Genomic DNA, 12,468 nt, shown 5'->3' on the forward strand with positions numbered 1-12,468 from the left:
AAAACCTTGAAAGCTTAATCTTTTTTTTTTTGTGTGTCAAAATTGTGAAGTGTTGGGCCTGTCAAATGAATTGAAAAATTGAAAGAAAGTGTGGAGAGCGTACAAGAGAGTGAAGAGAAGCTTCAAAGAGAGCTTGGAGAGAGCTTGACTACATCAACGACATCGAGTTTAGTTCCTTAGAGCAGGTTACATATGCTTCTATCTTCACGTTCTTGGGTTTCATCGAAGTAAAGCAGTAATTGATTAATCAATTGGTTGTTCTTGTTGTTGTTTGGTAGATTGTGATTGAGACGATTCCGGAGTTGCCGAAATTTTGTATTTGAACGGAGGAGGCAACACTGTTGCGTTTCATTGAAGTGAAGGAGGCAGTGTTGTTGCCATTACTATGTGAACGACACCAGATCGAGGGATTAGGGCAAACATTGATCTCGTTCCCTTTGCCAGCAACATGTAATCATTTGTTCCTTTTCTTGAGTTCTTAGTTTTGTAATCATTGTAGCAGAGTTCTTAGTTTGTAATCATTTTAAATAGTAGTTTGTAATCATTCGTGTTTTCAAATTAGTTAGTGTCTGGTTGGATGTATATGCTAACCTTGCCCTTTAGGGTCTGCCACACAGAAATCTTGGAGAGCACTGGTATCAGCTGCTAAAGCAACTGAAAGTGAAAGAGATAGAAGAAATATCAACAACGAGAAATTAGTCATTTGACAAGAACTCAAGAAGAACTACAGTGGATTTTGCAGTGACAAAAATAAGTATCGCCTATTTGTACTAATTGATTATTGGTGAATGAATATGGCATTGGGTTAAGAAGATGCGATATAAGAAGAGAATAAATCATGTTTGACGTGGTAAGAGAAAGTGATAAGGGTTTTTCTGAAGGTGCCATGTGGAGATTGTAGAGGGGTTATTTCTTATTGTGGATATAATGCCGACAGAAAGTGTTGTTGCCATTTGGCTAATCAACCAGAAAAGAAGAACAGTATGAACCCCAAATTGATGACAACCTCTATTTTGGTTAAAGGTAATGTAGGGTTACTTCCATCAATTTTTACCGAAGCTATCATAATCCATTTAAATATATGTAATATACAAAAAAATAGTAATTATATCTTTAATTATCAATCGTGATATAAAATAATATTCAAATTAGTTATGAATATAGTAATACATTTGATCACATTCCAACGAGAGACTATATTTAGTATGATGCGCCACCTTCCATTTTAGTTTGATAGACATTGGCAGTAGCATATTCCCCTCATCATGAATTCAACCTAGTATTTATGTTAATCTTATGGTTGACATTACACTGGATCTTGATCATGTTCACATTAGTTTTAGTAATTGCCTCTTAATCAAAATCAAATGGGTGAGGTAGCTACTATCAGACTCACTTTTGTTGAATAGAGTCTGTCAAAGAATCAAAACCTTTCCTTTAATGCATCCAGAAACTTCTTAATAAATGTTCTTAAAAGCATTTATGAACATTATGATTGTTTTTTATATATAAATCATGTGCCTTTTGGAAACAATACTATTACGAAAAATCACTATCAGTAGGTAAACTCTCACTTTGGATATATTTATAATTGCAAACTTCTGTTGTTTGAGTATGGAATCCAAATAAAAGGAATGAAGTGAATTTTTTTTCTTATTTTTTTTTATTAAGATCACATTTTGTTCTTTTAACGTCATATTTGTTATCTCACATCATCATATTGTACAAGAGTTAAATCAAGCCATGAAATTGAAGCTAAACTGGTCTTCTTAATTTATTTATTTCTTAATTTATTTTATTTTAACTGAATTTCTAATGTTATTTTTCTTATAGTTAAACTTAGTTGTAGTTAGTTCTGTAAGAATTTTAAAAGCATTTTCTCTACTCTCACACAACATTAATTCTTAATATTCTTTACTCATAGTTTATGATGCATGATTTTGCAAGATTTACCTCTGCATAATCTCAGAAAGCTAAACTGATAATTAATGTGTTTTTCAATAATACCAGAATCCTTAAATTTCAGATGGTACCATAAAGTTTCTCTTATCTTATAGCTATTGGTCTTATTGTCATGTTCCATTGCAATGTAGGGAGATGTTCAAAACGTTAAGTTCTGTTAGTGGTGTGGTAGTCCAACGAAGCTTGGAATACCTGAAGGAGAAGAAAGATTCAGAGCTATATGTACCAGCTGTGGGAAGATTGCATATCAGAATTCAAAAATGGTAAATGCTTAAAGAATCATACCTGTTTACTTTCATGCCAAGAAAACCACCTTATTTTCTCCTCAAATCTCACAATGTTTCTCATGTTATTAAAGATAGCGTTGCAATTTTCTGATGGATGGTTTGATTCTATTGTCTTAGTTGTAACTATATAGGGATTGGTATAGTTTTGTGGATTACCTAACACTCTATTCAAGTTGATTTAGTATGTATAATCCTTTAGACTGAAAGTGTTTGATAGTTAGTACTTATAAGTTATGACTTGTTATTTTAAATATAATGACTTTTACTAGATTTTTAAGGTAAATTTCATGCTTACATTGAGAAAAAGAAAATGTGGTTCTATCTTGACTAAGCATTAGTTGATCTAAGGAAGCAGATTGTTATATAAGCTTTTGGACTCTGTTTATTATGTAATACATGAATTTAGTTCCGAAGTTGATATGGTTCATAATTAATCACGTATTAATGGTTTTATACTAGTTGTATGACTTCTATTTTCTACAAAATTATTGTACTAGTTGTATACTATTTACTCTACCACTCACTACCAGGCCTCAAGAACAACTTGTGCAAGCAAACCCTCTCTGCAGAAAACATCTAATTACTGAGGATCTCCAGACTTTAAAAGACCACACATTTGCACCAATCCTTTATCTTTGTGAAAATACTATTATTATAATAGCTTAAATATTAAAACTGTGCCTTTAATTTTAAATATTAGGAGTTGTTGAGGCCAAACTTTCATGATTACAACATGCAAAACTATTAAGAGGTAGTCGGTTGCCTCATTGAACATGATAACAAGGTCCTCCTTTGCAAGTTTTTTATAGCCATAATTAACCTATTGTTTGGCACCATTCAATGGCCAACTAACAAACTTGAATTGAAACTACCCCAACTATATTATGCTAATTAATGTGTTTATTGTTCCGTACATCAAGGATGTTATTCTTGGATGCTAATAATGATGTTTTGCAGGTTGATGTGGAACCGGGAATGTGGAGACAACATCGTTGTTGTGTAATCAAAAGTCACCTAGAACTTGCTCTCCTTAGTGCATTTTGGACTTTTTAACTTGAGCTTTATGCCTCGGTTATAGCGGAAACGAGGCATATAAACATGCGGTGGCAGTTTTGTAATTTATGCAATGTTTTATACCTCGGTTGTAATTGACCCGAGACAATAAAACTAGTTTATGCCTAAGTTGTTATTAACCCGAGGCAGTAAAGTCAGTTTATTTCTCGGTTGCTACTGACTCGAGGCAGTAAAGTGATAGCAAATTTTTTTTCTTTTTTTTTTCGGACTCTAGGGTTTCAAGTGTTAGGACCCAGGGCAGAAGATGGTGACATGCCTCGATTTTCAATCGAACCGAGGCAGAAGGTGGGATAAAAATCTTCAAAACCAGAAACAGTCAATCTCCTTCCTCTGGTGCGCAAAAACCCTAACTCTCATATTTCTCTCTTCGATCCTATAAGTTTCATTAGGGAAGTGCAGCAATGGAGTGGCTAAAGCGTTGCATTCTAAATGGGTTCGTGATGTTGTGTTCGTGACTTTGGTTGCGGTGGTTATGAAGATTTGATGGATGCGTTGCTATGTAGTGAATCTCGCGATTAGGGTTCGTGATGGCTTGGTTCAAATGTTGTAGCATTGAGTTTTCTGGCGTGGTAGACGTGTGTTGGCTAGGTTCGTAGTAGTTCGTCTGCGTGGAAAAATCCATGGCGCGTTCTTGATTGCTGGGTTCGTTTTGTCTTGCTGCAACAAGATTTTGGCAAAGAACTGGTTTGTTTCGTGAGTGCGGGAACGAACCTATGCCAATGGTGGTTCGAAGGTACTGTGCCATTCTCGATCTGCCCGTGGTCGCGCTTCTCGATTTGCTCCGCCAGCACAGCTCCGACGTCATTCGTGTCGTGAAGATGGTATGGAAGGCTGAGTGGAAGGTCAGAGAAGATGAGAGAAAGATGATTTCTGCAACTTTTTTTTTAATTTTTAATGTATATTACGCCTCGGTTGCCATCAGAACCGAGGCAGTAATGATGGGATATGCCTCGATTGAGAATCGAGGCAAAAAGATGACCATTTTTGCCTCGGCTGCATATGCCTCATGTCTTAAATCGAGGCCAAATGACCAAAATAACCGCGACAACAAGTCTTTCCTGCACTGGTGTCTAATGCCACCCAGTATGTGTTTTAGGATAGTTCCATCCTTCACTAGCAGCTAACCAAGTTCTAGCTGATGCATTAATTCTCCAAGGCATAAGTCTTATCTAATAAAGAGTCGTGACTATTGGTCAACTTTTGTTTTGATCATGTATCTTGAAATTGTAATGTTAAAAGTTTACGTTTTATGTATATGAAAGTATTTTGAATACAGGGAAATTTCACATATTTCATCCAAATGTCTTGCAAGATATATTATATTTTTTTGTTTACCATTATATTTTTTAAATGCATTTAAATAAATAAGAACATGGAATATTTTGGTATATTTATACAACGTAAATACGAATGAGTTAGGGTGCTAGGGATAATTATTATAATATAGTATGGATCAATTAGGAATCAACTAAGGATAAATTTGCTATGGATTAATTAAGGATTAGCTAAGGATAAATTTGCTAGAGATCAACTAGGAATCAACAAGGGATAAATTTGCTAGGGATCAGCTAGGGATAAATTTGTTAGGGATCAGCCAGGGATTAGCTAGGGATAAATTTGCTAGGGATCATCTAACGATTAGCTAGGAATAAATTTGCTAGGGATCAGTTAGGGATTAGCTAGGGAGAAATTTGTTAGGGATTAGCCAAGGATTAGCTAGAGATAAATTTGCTATGGATTAGTTAGAGATTAGTTAAGGATCAATTTGCTAGGGATCAGCTAGGGATTAGTTAGGGAGAAATTTGTTAGGGATTAGCCAGGGATTAGTTAGGGATAAATTTTATGGATTAACTAGGAATTAGCTAGGAAAATCATGGATAATAGCGAGGGAACAACCTCCTAGCTATTTAGCTACTCATATTTTAGCTATGGAATAAAAACGACGAAAATAAAACTCAATAAAAACGACGAAAATAAAAGTTAAAAGAGAATTTAGGCCTGTTAAAATAACATTACGTAAGTATCTAAATGTATTTAGTCTTTCTTCTTCTAGCGTAACGTTATGTACTTTTTTAAATTAAAATAATAATATAATACAATTATTTAGCTAGTCTATTAAAGTGTAATTCTATATCACTTATGAGTGTATAAATATAAACTAGGTTTTCTTCTTCATTTTATACTTGACCAATGGTTATAAAACAACTCATAGATGAGTGATATGCAACGTGGAGTGTAAAGTATGGTCATTCAACATAAGAGGAGTGAGGAATGTTTCGTGTATTAATATAGAATATTTAGAGAATTGTAAGAAAACAAATTTAACAAACTCTAAGCCTGCAAAAATTGACTTGGTGAGAATGATTAAAACATCAATGTAATATAATATTAAATACAAAATCTTTACTATGTGCATTGTTATTAGACGATAATGTTTTTTACAACTCTAATTTATAAGATCTTAAATTGTTAGGCTAAACCTTAAAGAAAACTGTTGTATGATGTGTAATGTTGGTGGATTTAAGCCACTTTAGGATTATGCTATATGTGTTTTAAGACTTATGAGTCTTATAAAAGCTAAACAAGGTTCTGATCGATCTAAGTGTTTTAATTGGTTCTATTAGTTGGTTGTGATTAATCGTGATTCAATTATTAATATATCATGTAATTTTGTTATTTATAATTTTAAGATTCTATTTATTGAAATTGTGCTCTTTCAAATTTTAGAGTTTGAAATATATGATTATTTAATATTATTATTTTTTATTATAATAGATTCAAATCCATCTAGGAGTGGAAATTACACCAGTTCACTTTTATTAGATTTAAACAATAATCATCCTAATTCAACACCAAAATTAACAACGAAATTAAGGAGGGGATCCAATCGAGAAGGTGGCAAAATTGTTTTTTAATCACTTACAAATTATACAAATTTAGTAGTTTTGTTGCTTAGAGCAGCTTGAATAATACCTAAAATCTGAGCTAAAGCAGAAAAAACCTCATAGGATAATCTTATAATAACAAGTTGCTTCTATTTTCTTATTCCTTTATTGAAAGATGTGGCTATAGAGATAAAGTTCGATATACATACTGAAAATCATCACACAATTAAGAAAAAAGAAAAAAAAAAAAAAACCTCAGTGATACAAAACTCATCATATCTAGAGGAACACATATATGTGTAATTTTTTTTGCCTCAATAAATTTAGATGCGAAGGGTGTATTTCTGTTGCATGTGTTGAAAACTTGGTTTAATCTTGAGTGACACCTTATCTAATTAAAGGCAGGAGAACGTATGAGCCCATCAACAACTGCAAAAACAAACTCATAAGTACTTATGTAATTAGATAACTCTTTCCTTAATTATAATAAAATTGATATTGAACTATTCAAATGCTAAACAATCTTTATAAGAAGAATTATTACCTTCCAGTTCAATGAATAGAAGGATCTACCAGAAGCTGGATCTGTCACGTCTACGTATTTGGTCTGGTACCACAGAATTGAACCAAGAACAACATTTCCCAGACACTAAAACATAGCACATATTATGTTTAAATTTTCTTCATAAGTTTAAATAACTTCATTTATAATGATATGTAAAAAACAATAAACCTATGCTTGTACTAAAATATTGCTTATTTTAAAGATCAGTTGTACCCTTCACGTCGAGATTAAAAAGTAGGAATAATCTGCACCATAAAGACAAAAAACATTTCTAGAGAAATCTTTTGTTTATCTAAATAAAGATATATGGCATATCATTACCAAGAAATGTTAAACATTAGGGATGTTTGTTGAACTCCAAGAAACTTTGTATGAACAGAGAGATTTAAAAGGGAAAAAAAAATGGTTTCACTCTGAACTTTTCAGCTCAAATATCATTTGATTTTACCTTTTATTTTTCATTTTTAGACTATTTTGCTATCAATAACGAAGTCTCCCTTATCGGATGAAAAAAACAAAAAATAGAATACATAAAACAATTACACTGTTATTTCACTAGTGCAAAAATAGATATAATGACTACTTATTATGACGGATCAAGGACACTAGCCATGATAAGTAGACCAATTACATATTTTAAAACTTGTTATGACATATGTAGATGAACTTATTAAAAGAATATTCTCTGCCAAAACAGCGTATTATTATAAGACTTTGTTCATCAAAATCATTCTCCATGTTGAGGAAAAAAAACAAATAAAAATATGTTACCGTGACAAATTTAATCCAAAAGGGCGATGAAGATGATGCTGCTGCCAAAAAGGCAACTCCAAATGCCATTTCAAAAAGGAAAACACAAATCCAAAATACCTATCAAAGAGTTAGAATCAGTCAAGTGTCATAACAAAAAAAGAAAACATTTAATGTAAGAAACATATATACTTTTTTCTGGCCTAAACGTGCTGCGAAAGAAGCAACGCCATGTTTTATATCTCCTTCTACGTCAGGTATATCCTACACAAATCCAACACAAGATTTTACATTATTGGACCAAAAATCTTGATGTTGGAAATTAATACATGTCCTGAGAAAATAAAGACATTTACCTTGGATAATGCTAAACCAATAGAATAGAAACTCATGAACAGGAGAGAAACAATGAATGATCTTGTAAACACAAGTGGCCTCTTCAACACAAACGTCTGAACATTTGTTACAAACAATTAGTAATTTAATAAATCCATTTCTGATCGGTGGATTCAAATGGTTGATTTGTTATTATTCTTTGAAAGTCATAATAATTAAGTTAAAACATGGTTATTCAAAACTAACATCTATAAGAGGCAAAGATTAGTGATAGGGCATACCTGCATATGAAGGAAGTATGTAAATGGAATTAAAAATGTCCAACAAAAAAACATGAGTAATGATGTCTGTACAGCATTTTTCTTCCATCGTAAGAAAGGCAACTGCAGAATACATAAAAATAATCAATGCACCATTACTTATACCTTAAAACATAATAAACACTTAAAATGAAATTGAAAAGAACTTACATTGACAGAATAGCAAGTCCATAATGTAACGCTCAACACAAAGTTCCAAATCAATGCAGGAGAACCTATCATCAAGTTAATCCCTAAACCCTGTAAAACAGAATAAAATAGTAACTCTCATTTTTCTATGAATTCAGCTCATCATAAAATCCTTTATTCTAAAAAGTGATGGATCTATATGGCACCAAAATTGCAGATAAGGCAACAATAAAGACACAATTTCTGAAGGATAATTTGCCAGCAGCCAATGGAAGATATGGTTTGTTTATCTGCAATAAAACATGTAACATTGATTAGTTCTAAGAAACATCCAAAAGGTTTGTAAACTATACATAAAAAGTTACATGCTTTCACTATCCTATCAAAGGATACGGTAATTAATTAATGGAAGACTTCCGAATCAAAATTATATAAATTGTTCAAATTGATGTGCATGTGACGTTCTTGCGTAAACTTAGTCTTTATACATGTTTCTGAATATTTAACTTTAGATCAATCTTATACAACAATAATTTTTGATTGTATTTTTTAACGGAATATATACAAGTATATAAAACAAACAAATAAAGAAATAACTCATCAATGATCCATAGTATTTTATTCATAATACCTTATCTATTTCAAAGTCAAACAATTGATTCACTCCGCTAACATAAAGAAGCATAAAAGAGAGAGTTGACACAGCCTGAAACATTCGAAAAAACAACTCAAAAGAATGAATTTTATTGAAGTTAACGGGTAATTTTAAACTGTTTCAAAAAAACAATATATTTGGAGTGTCACCTGCAACAAACCAATAAAAAACAATGGAGATATATCTGATAGTTTTTGTACTGCAAGCAGAGACGCAGAAGTTGAAGCTGATGTCTGTAAAATACAGATTAAGTTAATTTAAAATAGCAACGGTATTAGTTGTACAAATAGGTATTTAATACAAAGGAAAAATTGACCATAACTTTTGAATATTGAGAATGATGGAAAAGTTTGTACTTACCTGAGCAAATAATGCGTAAGGGTAAATAAATTGGTACAAAACGGCCATAAAACTTTTGACAGAGTCCACAATGCTTTTGGAGTTGGAAGCTTCAGATTCTAACTCAGAAGATGGAACAGAGTCGGCTTTCACAACATAAATTTTATTGGTTTCTTCAAATGTTGCTCCTCTTTCAATGCTTTTGTAGTTATGATTAAAAGCTGATTGTTGAAACCTCAAAGGATTATACTGTATTTGACCTTTTATATTGTGCTTAGAAGCTTTTGATCCATGACAACCTAATGTACCTAGTGTTCAAAGTTGAAATAGAATGACATCAAGTAACTTGTTGAATAGAAATGGTTTGCAAAATATATAATAAGTAAGAATAAGATGAGAAATTGACTTTTATTATTTTCTAATGACTATTATAAAAGTCAAGTTTCACTTTACACATATATATATCTAAAAAAAAGTATTTAACGTAAGTGTCAGCTTTTGAAGGCCGTCTAACACAAATATATATACTACAAAAAAGTATTTAACGTCAGTGTCACCTAATAGATGTACAAAAAGTTGTTAGAGAGATACTCAGAGAGCTAACCAAATAATAAGTCCACTATTACATCCAATTATTAAGACTAGTGTAAAGTTTAAGTTTCCATCAACATGTGAATTTTTTAATATTATAACACATTTCAATTAATATCACTGCACCATTTTTTAATTTAAATCACACTGTGGTATAAAAGTATCCTCAGTACTGTCTAAAAATAGAAATATTCACTATAATTGTGACTTAAAATTATTAAAACTCACGTTTTATAAATCATTAATCATTTAAGTAACATTTTTTTTAAGTTGTCCATAAAATATGTGGACAAAATAATAAAATTATAACAATTTTCTTATGTTGTTTCTTTATTAGTTATATTATACATTATGAATCTTCTTCATATTTATAGATTAGACAATATTGGCATGGCAACGATAAGGAAACCATTATATAAGATAGAAATAAGCCACAATTTTTTTTTTATTATGTAGTGAGTTTTATTTACCTTAAACCTAGAGAATATACAAAAAAGTGTTGTCTATTTATTTTAAGCAATAAGGTAGAAAATATTGATAATTATAGGTAACAATTGTTAAAATGTGACTACTTTAGACCATATTTTTAAAATTGTGATAATTTAACTTTAAATATTTTTAAATTATCATCATGTGATTTTTTAAATTATTGTAAAATGGATTAATTATCTTGTGGTGAAGGATAGCTGGACCAAATCACAATAAAATCATGACACTTTGGCTTGCTACAATCTTAAGAAAAAAGAGTTAAACTTTAACTATTAGCTAAAGTTTTTGACTTAATGATAAAAGTTCAATCCAACAATTGGTATTAAAGCAAATGTCAAGAGTTCAATTTCCAGTGAAAGATTATGTTATAGGTAATGATTTTCAAAACTTTGCTTTAGGAAAAAACCGTGGTAAAATCTTTATCTATACTTAAGATTTTTTTTTTTTTTTATTTTAGGCATCATTTTTAAGTTGTTTAAACTACAAAATGGTGTAGTGTATAAATGAACAAAAAGATGTGAAAGAGTGAGATACTGATCAGAAAGTTAATAAAATAATTAGCCATGACAAAGGTTAGTTGAAGGAATAAGGTATAAGTGATGAGACATACTTTGAAAGTAAACAGTGTTGAGGGAGAGTTTCCTGGCCCAAAGATTTGAACCTACAATTACGAAGCATGCTTCCACATATTACTCAGAAAATAAGTTTGCAGAGAAAAATGAAGGAAATTATGAAGAGAGTGAGTATATATAAGTACCATTTGTGAGTGAAGAGACGTTAGGAGAAGATATAAGATGTAGCCTAGCCATGGAAACTAACCACACAGAGAGTAACACCAAACTCTATAGAACAGATAAGAACGTACAGTACCTTGTCCTGTAGATGAGAAGAGAGGAATGACAGATTTTATAGGCAAAAAAAAAAATTGATTTTTCTTAGCGAGAGATAAAATTTGATTGGCACATATAGAAATTGATACACCACGCACATAGTCAACATTTTCTAGGCAAAAAATTGTGAAATAATCAAACTAACAGTGACGTGTAAGAAAAATTTAAAAGACTTTTATAATGTGGAAGAAATAACACTAAACTCTGTAAAACAGATAAGAACGTAGACATACCCTGTACAAGAGTCAATGAAATTTGATTTTTCTTAAAGAGAAATATATAAAATTCTTAAGGAGAAATATCATTCAAGATGTTTGTGAACACTTCAATTATTCTTTTAATTTCCGTCTATTCAGTGTATATTAAAAAAAGGATGTCAACTGTTAGAACCAAATTTTCTAACATTTATCTTTATTCATACCTGATAATAATGGTTTTTATTTGTATATTTTATTTATTTATTATTATAGTCAAATTCAATTTATCATTGTTACTAAAAAATTAATTTATTTAAATAAAATGTAAAATATATCAATATTTAAAATTTAAATTGAATAAAATTATATTTAAAAAATATATAAAGAATAAAATATCTAGACCTCAAATAGTAATTATATATTTTGAAAAAATTACTATAAAAGAATTCTTGTGTATTAGTAGAAAAAATATATGTATAACTTTATTTTCGCAAGAAAGATTACTTGTCATTTTTCTTTTTATAAAAAATTATTTACGAATTTAAAATACGTAAAAGAATTACTTGCAAATTTAAATTTGTAGAAAAAAAATATTTGCTGTTTTATAAATTAAATTATTTTTTAAAGAAAATTGCTGCGAATATATTTCACAAAACAACTTATAAGAAATTTTATATGAATTTCTAAATTTCACGCAGGAAGTATTATCTATTCCCCAAAAGTTTTCTATGAAGCTCATCTTAAAATCTTTTATTCTAAAAAGTGATGGATCTATAAGGCAACAATAAAGGCACAATTTCCGAAGGATTCCCAGCAGAAGGAAGTTATGGTTTGTTTATATGCAATAAAACATGTAAACATCCGACTATATTCTCAATTATATATTTTGATTAATTCGGTAAATCTAAAATAGATTTAAAATAAGAAAAATAGTTAGGTTTTGGTCAAAGTTTGAATGCTGTAGTTTAAGATAAGAAAAAGGAGGAGTACGTAAGTAAA

At 30.6% G+C, this 12,468-nt stretch overlaps 1 protein-coding gene and 1 long non-coding RNA gene across 6 annotated transcripts; one reads left to right on the forward strand and one right to left on the reverse strand.

The window, feature by feature from the left end:
* Positions 1-64: 64 nt before the first annotated feature.
* LOC146884579 (uncharacterized) lies at positions 65-4,589 on the forward strand. Of its 3 annotated transcripts, XR_014996811.1 has the most exons (5): positions 65-185; positions 279-450; positions 618-1,023; positions 2,094-2,225; positions 3,207-4,589. It is a non-coding gene; the product is annotated as an uncharacterized LOC146884579 (long non-coding RNA). The 3 variants fall into 3 exon arrangements; XR_014996812.1 differs by having other exon boundaries at positions 104-450; positions 604-1,023; XR_014996810.1 differs by having other exon boundaries at positions 105-450.
* A 1,749-nt stretch (positions 4,590-6,338) lies between these two features.
* Positions 6,339-11,287, reverse strand: LOC114189465 (glycinol 4-dimethylallyltransferase-like). 3 transcript variants are annotated; one of them, XM_028078027.2, is made up of 13 exons: positions 11,140-11,287; positions 10,993-11,043; positions 9,324-9,610; positions 9,113-9,196; positions 8,940-9,014; positions 8,515-8,598; positions 8,330-8,419; positions 8,141-8,242; positions 7,880-7,975; positions 7,716-7,787; positions 7,545-7,643; positions 6,753-6,857; positions 6,339-6,637 (listed from the first exon to the last, which is right to left on the reverse strand). In XM_028078027.2, the coding sequence occupies exons 1-13, from the start codon at positions 11,189-11,191 to the stop codon at positions 6,596-6,598; spliced, it is 1,239 nt and encodes a 412-aa protein (XP_027933828.2). In that variant the 5' UTR covers positions 11,192-11,287; the 3' UTR covers positions 6,339-6,595. The 3 variants fall into 3 exon arrangements, with proteins under 3 accessions (XP_027933828.2, XP_027933827.2, XP_027933829.2); XM_028078026.2 differs by having other exon boundaries at positions 10,993-11,061; positions 11,140-11,269; XM_028078028.2 differs by lacking the exon at positions 7,545-7,643 and having other exon boundaries at positions 10,993-11,061; positions 11,140-11,271.
* Between the last annotated feature and the right edge of the window lie 1,181 nt (positions 11,288-12,468).

The sequence above is a fragment of the Vigna unguiculata genome, chromosome 7 (assembly GCF_037176805.1).
Source record: "Vigna unguiculata cultivar grain cowpea cultivar isolate G323 ecotype 2 chromosome 7, ASM3717680v1, whole genome shotgun sequence".
NCBI classification, from domain to species: domain Eukaryota; kingdom Viridiplantae; phylum Streptophyta; class Magnoliopsida; order Fabales; family Fabaceae; genus Vigna; species Vigna unguiculata.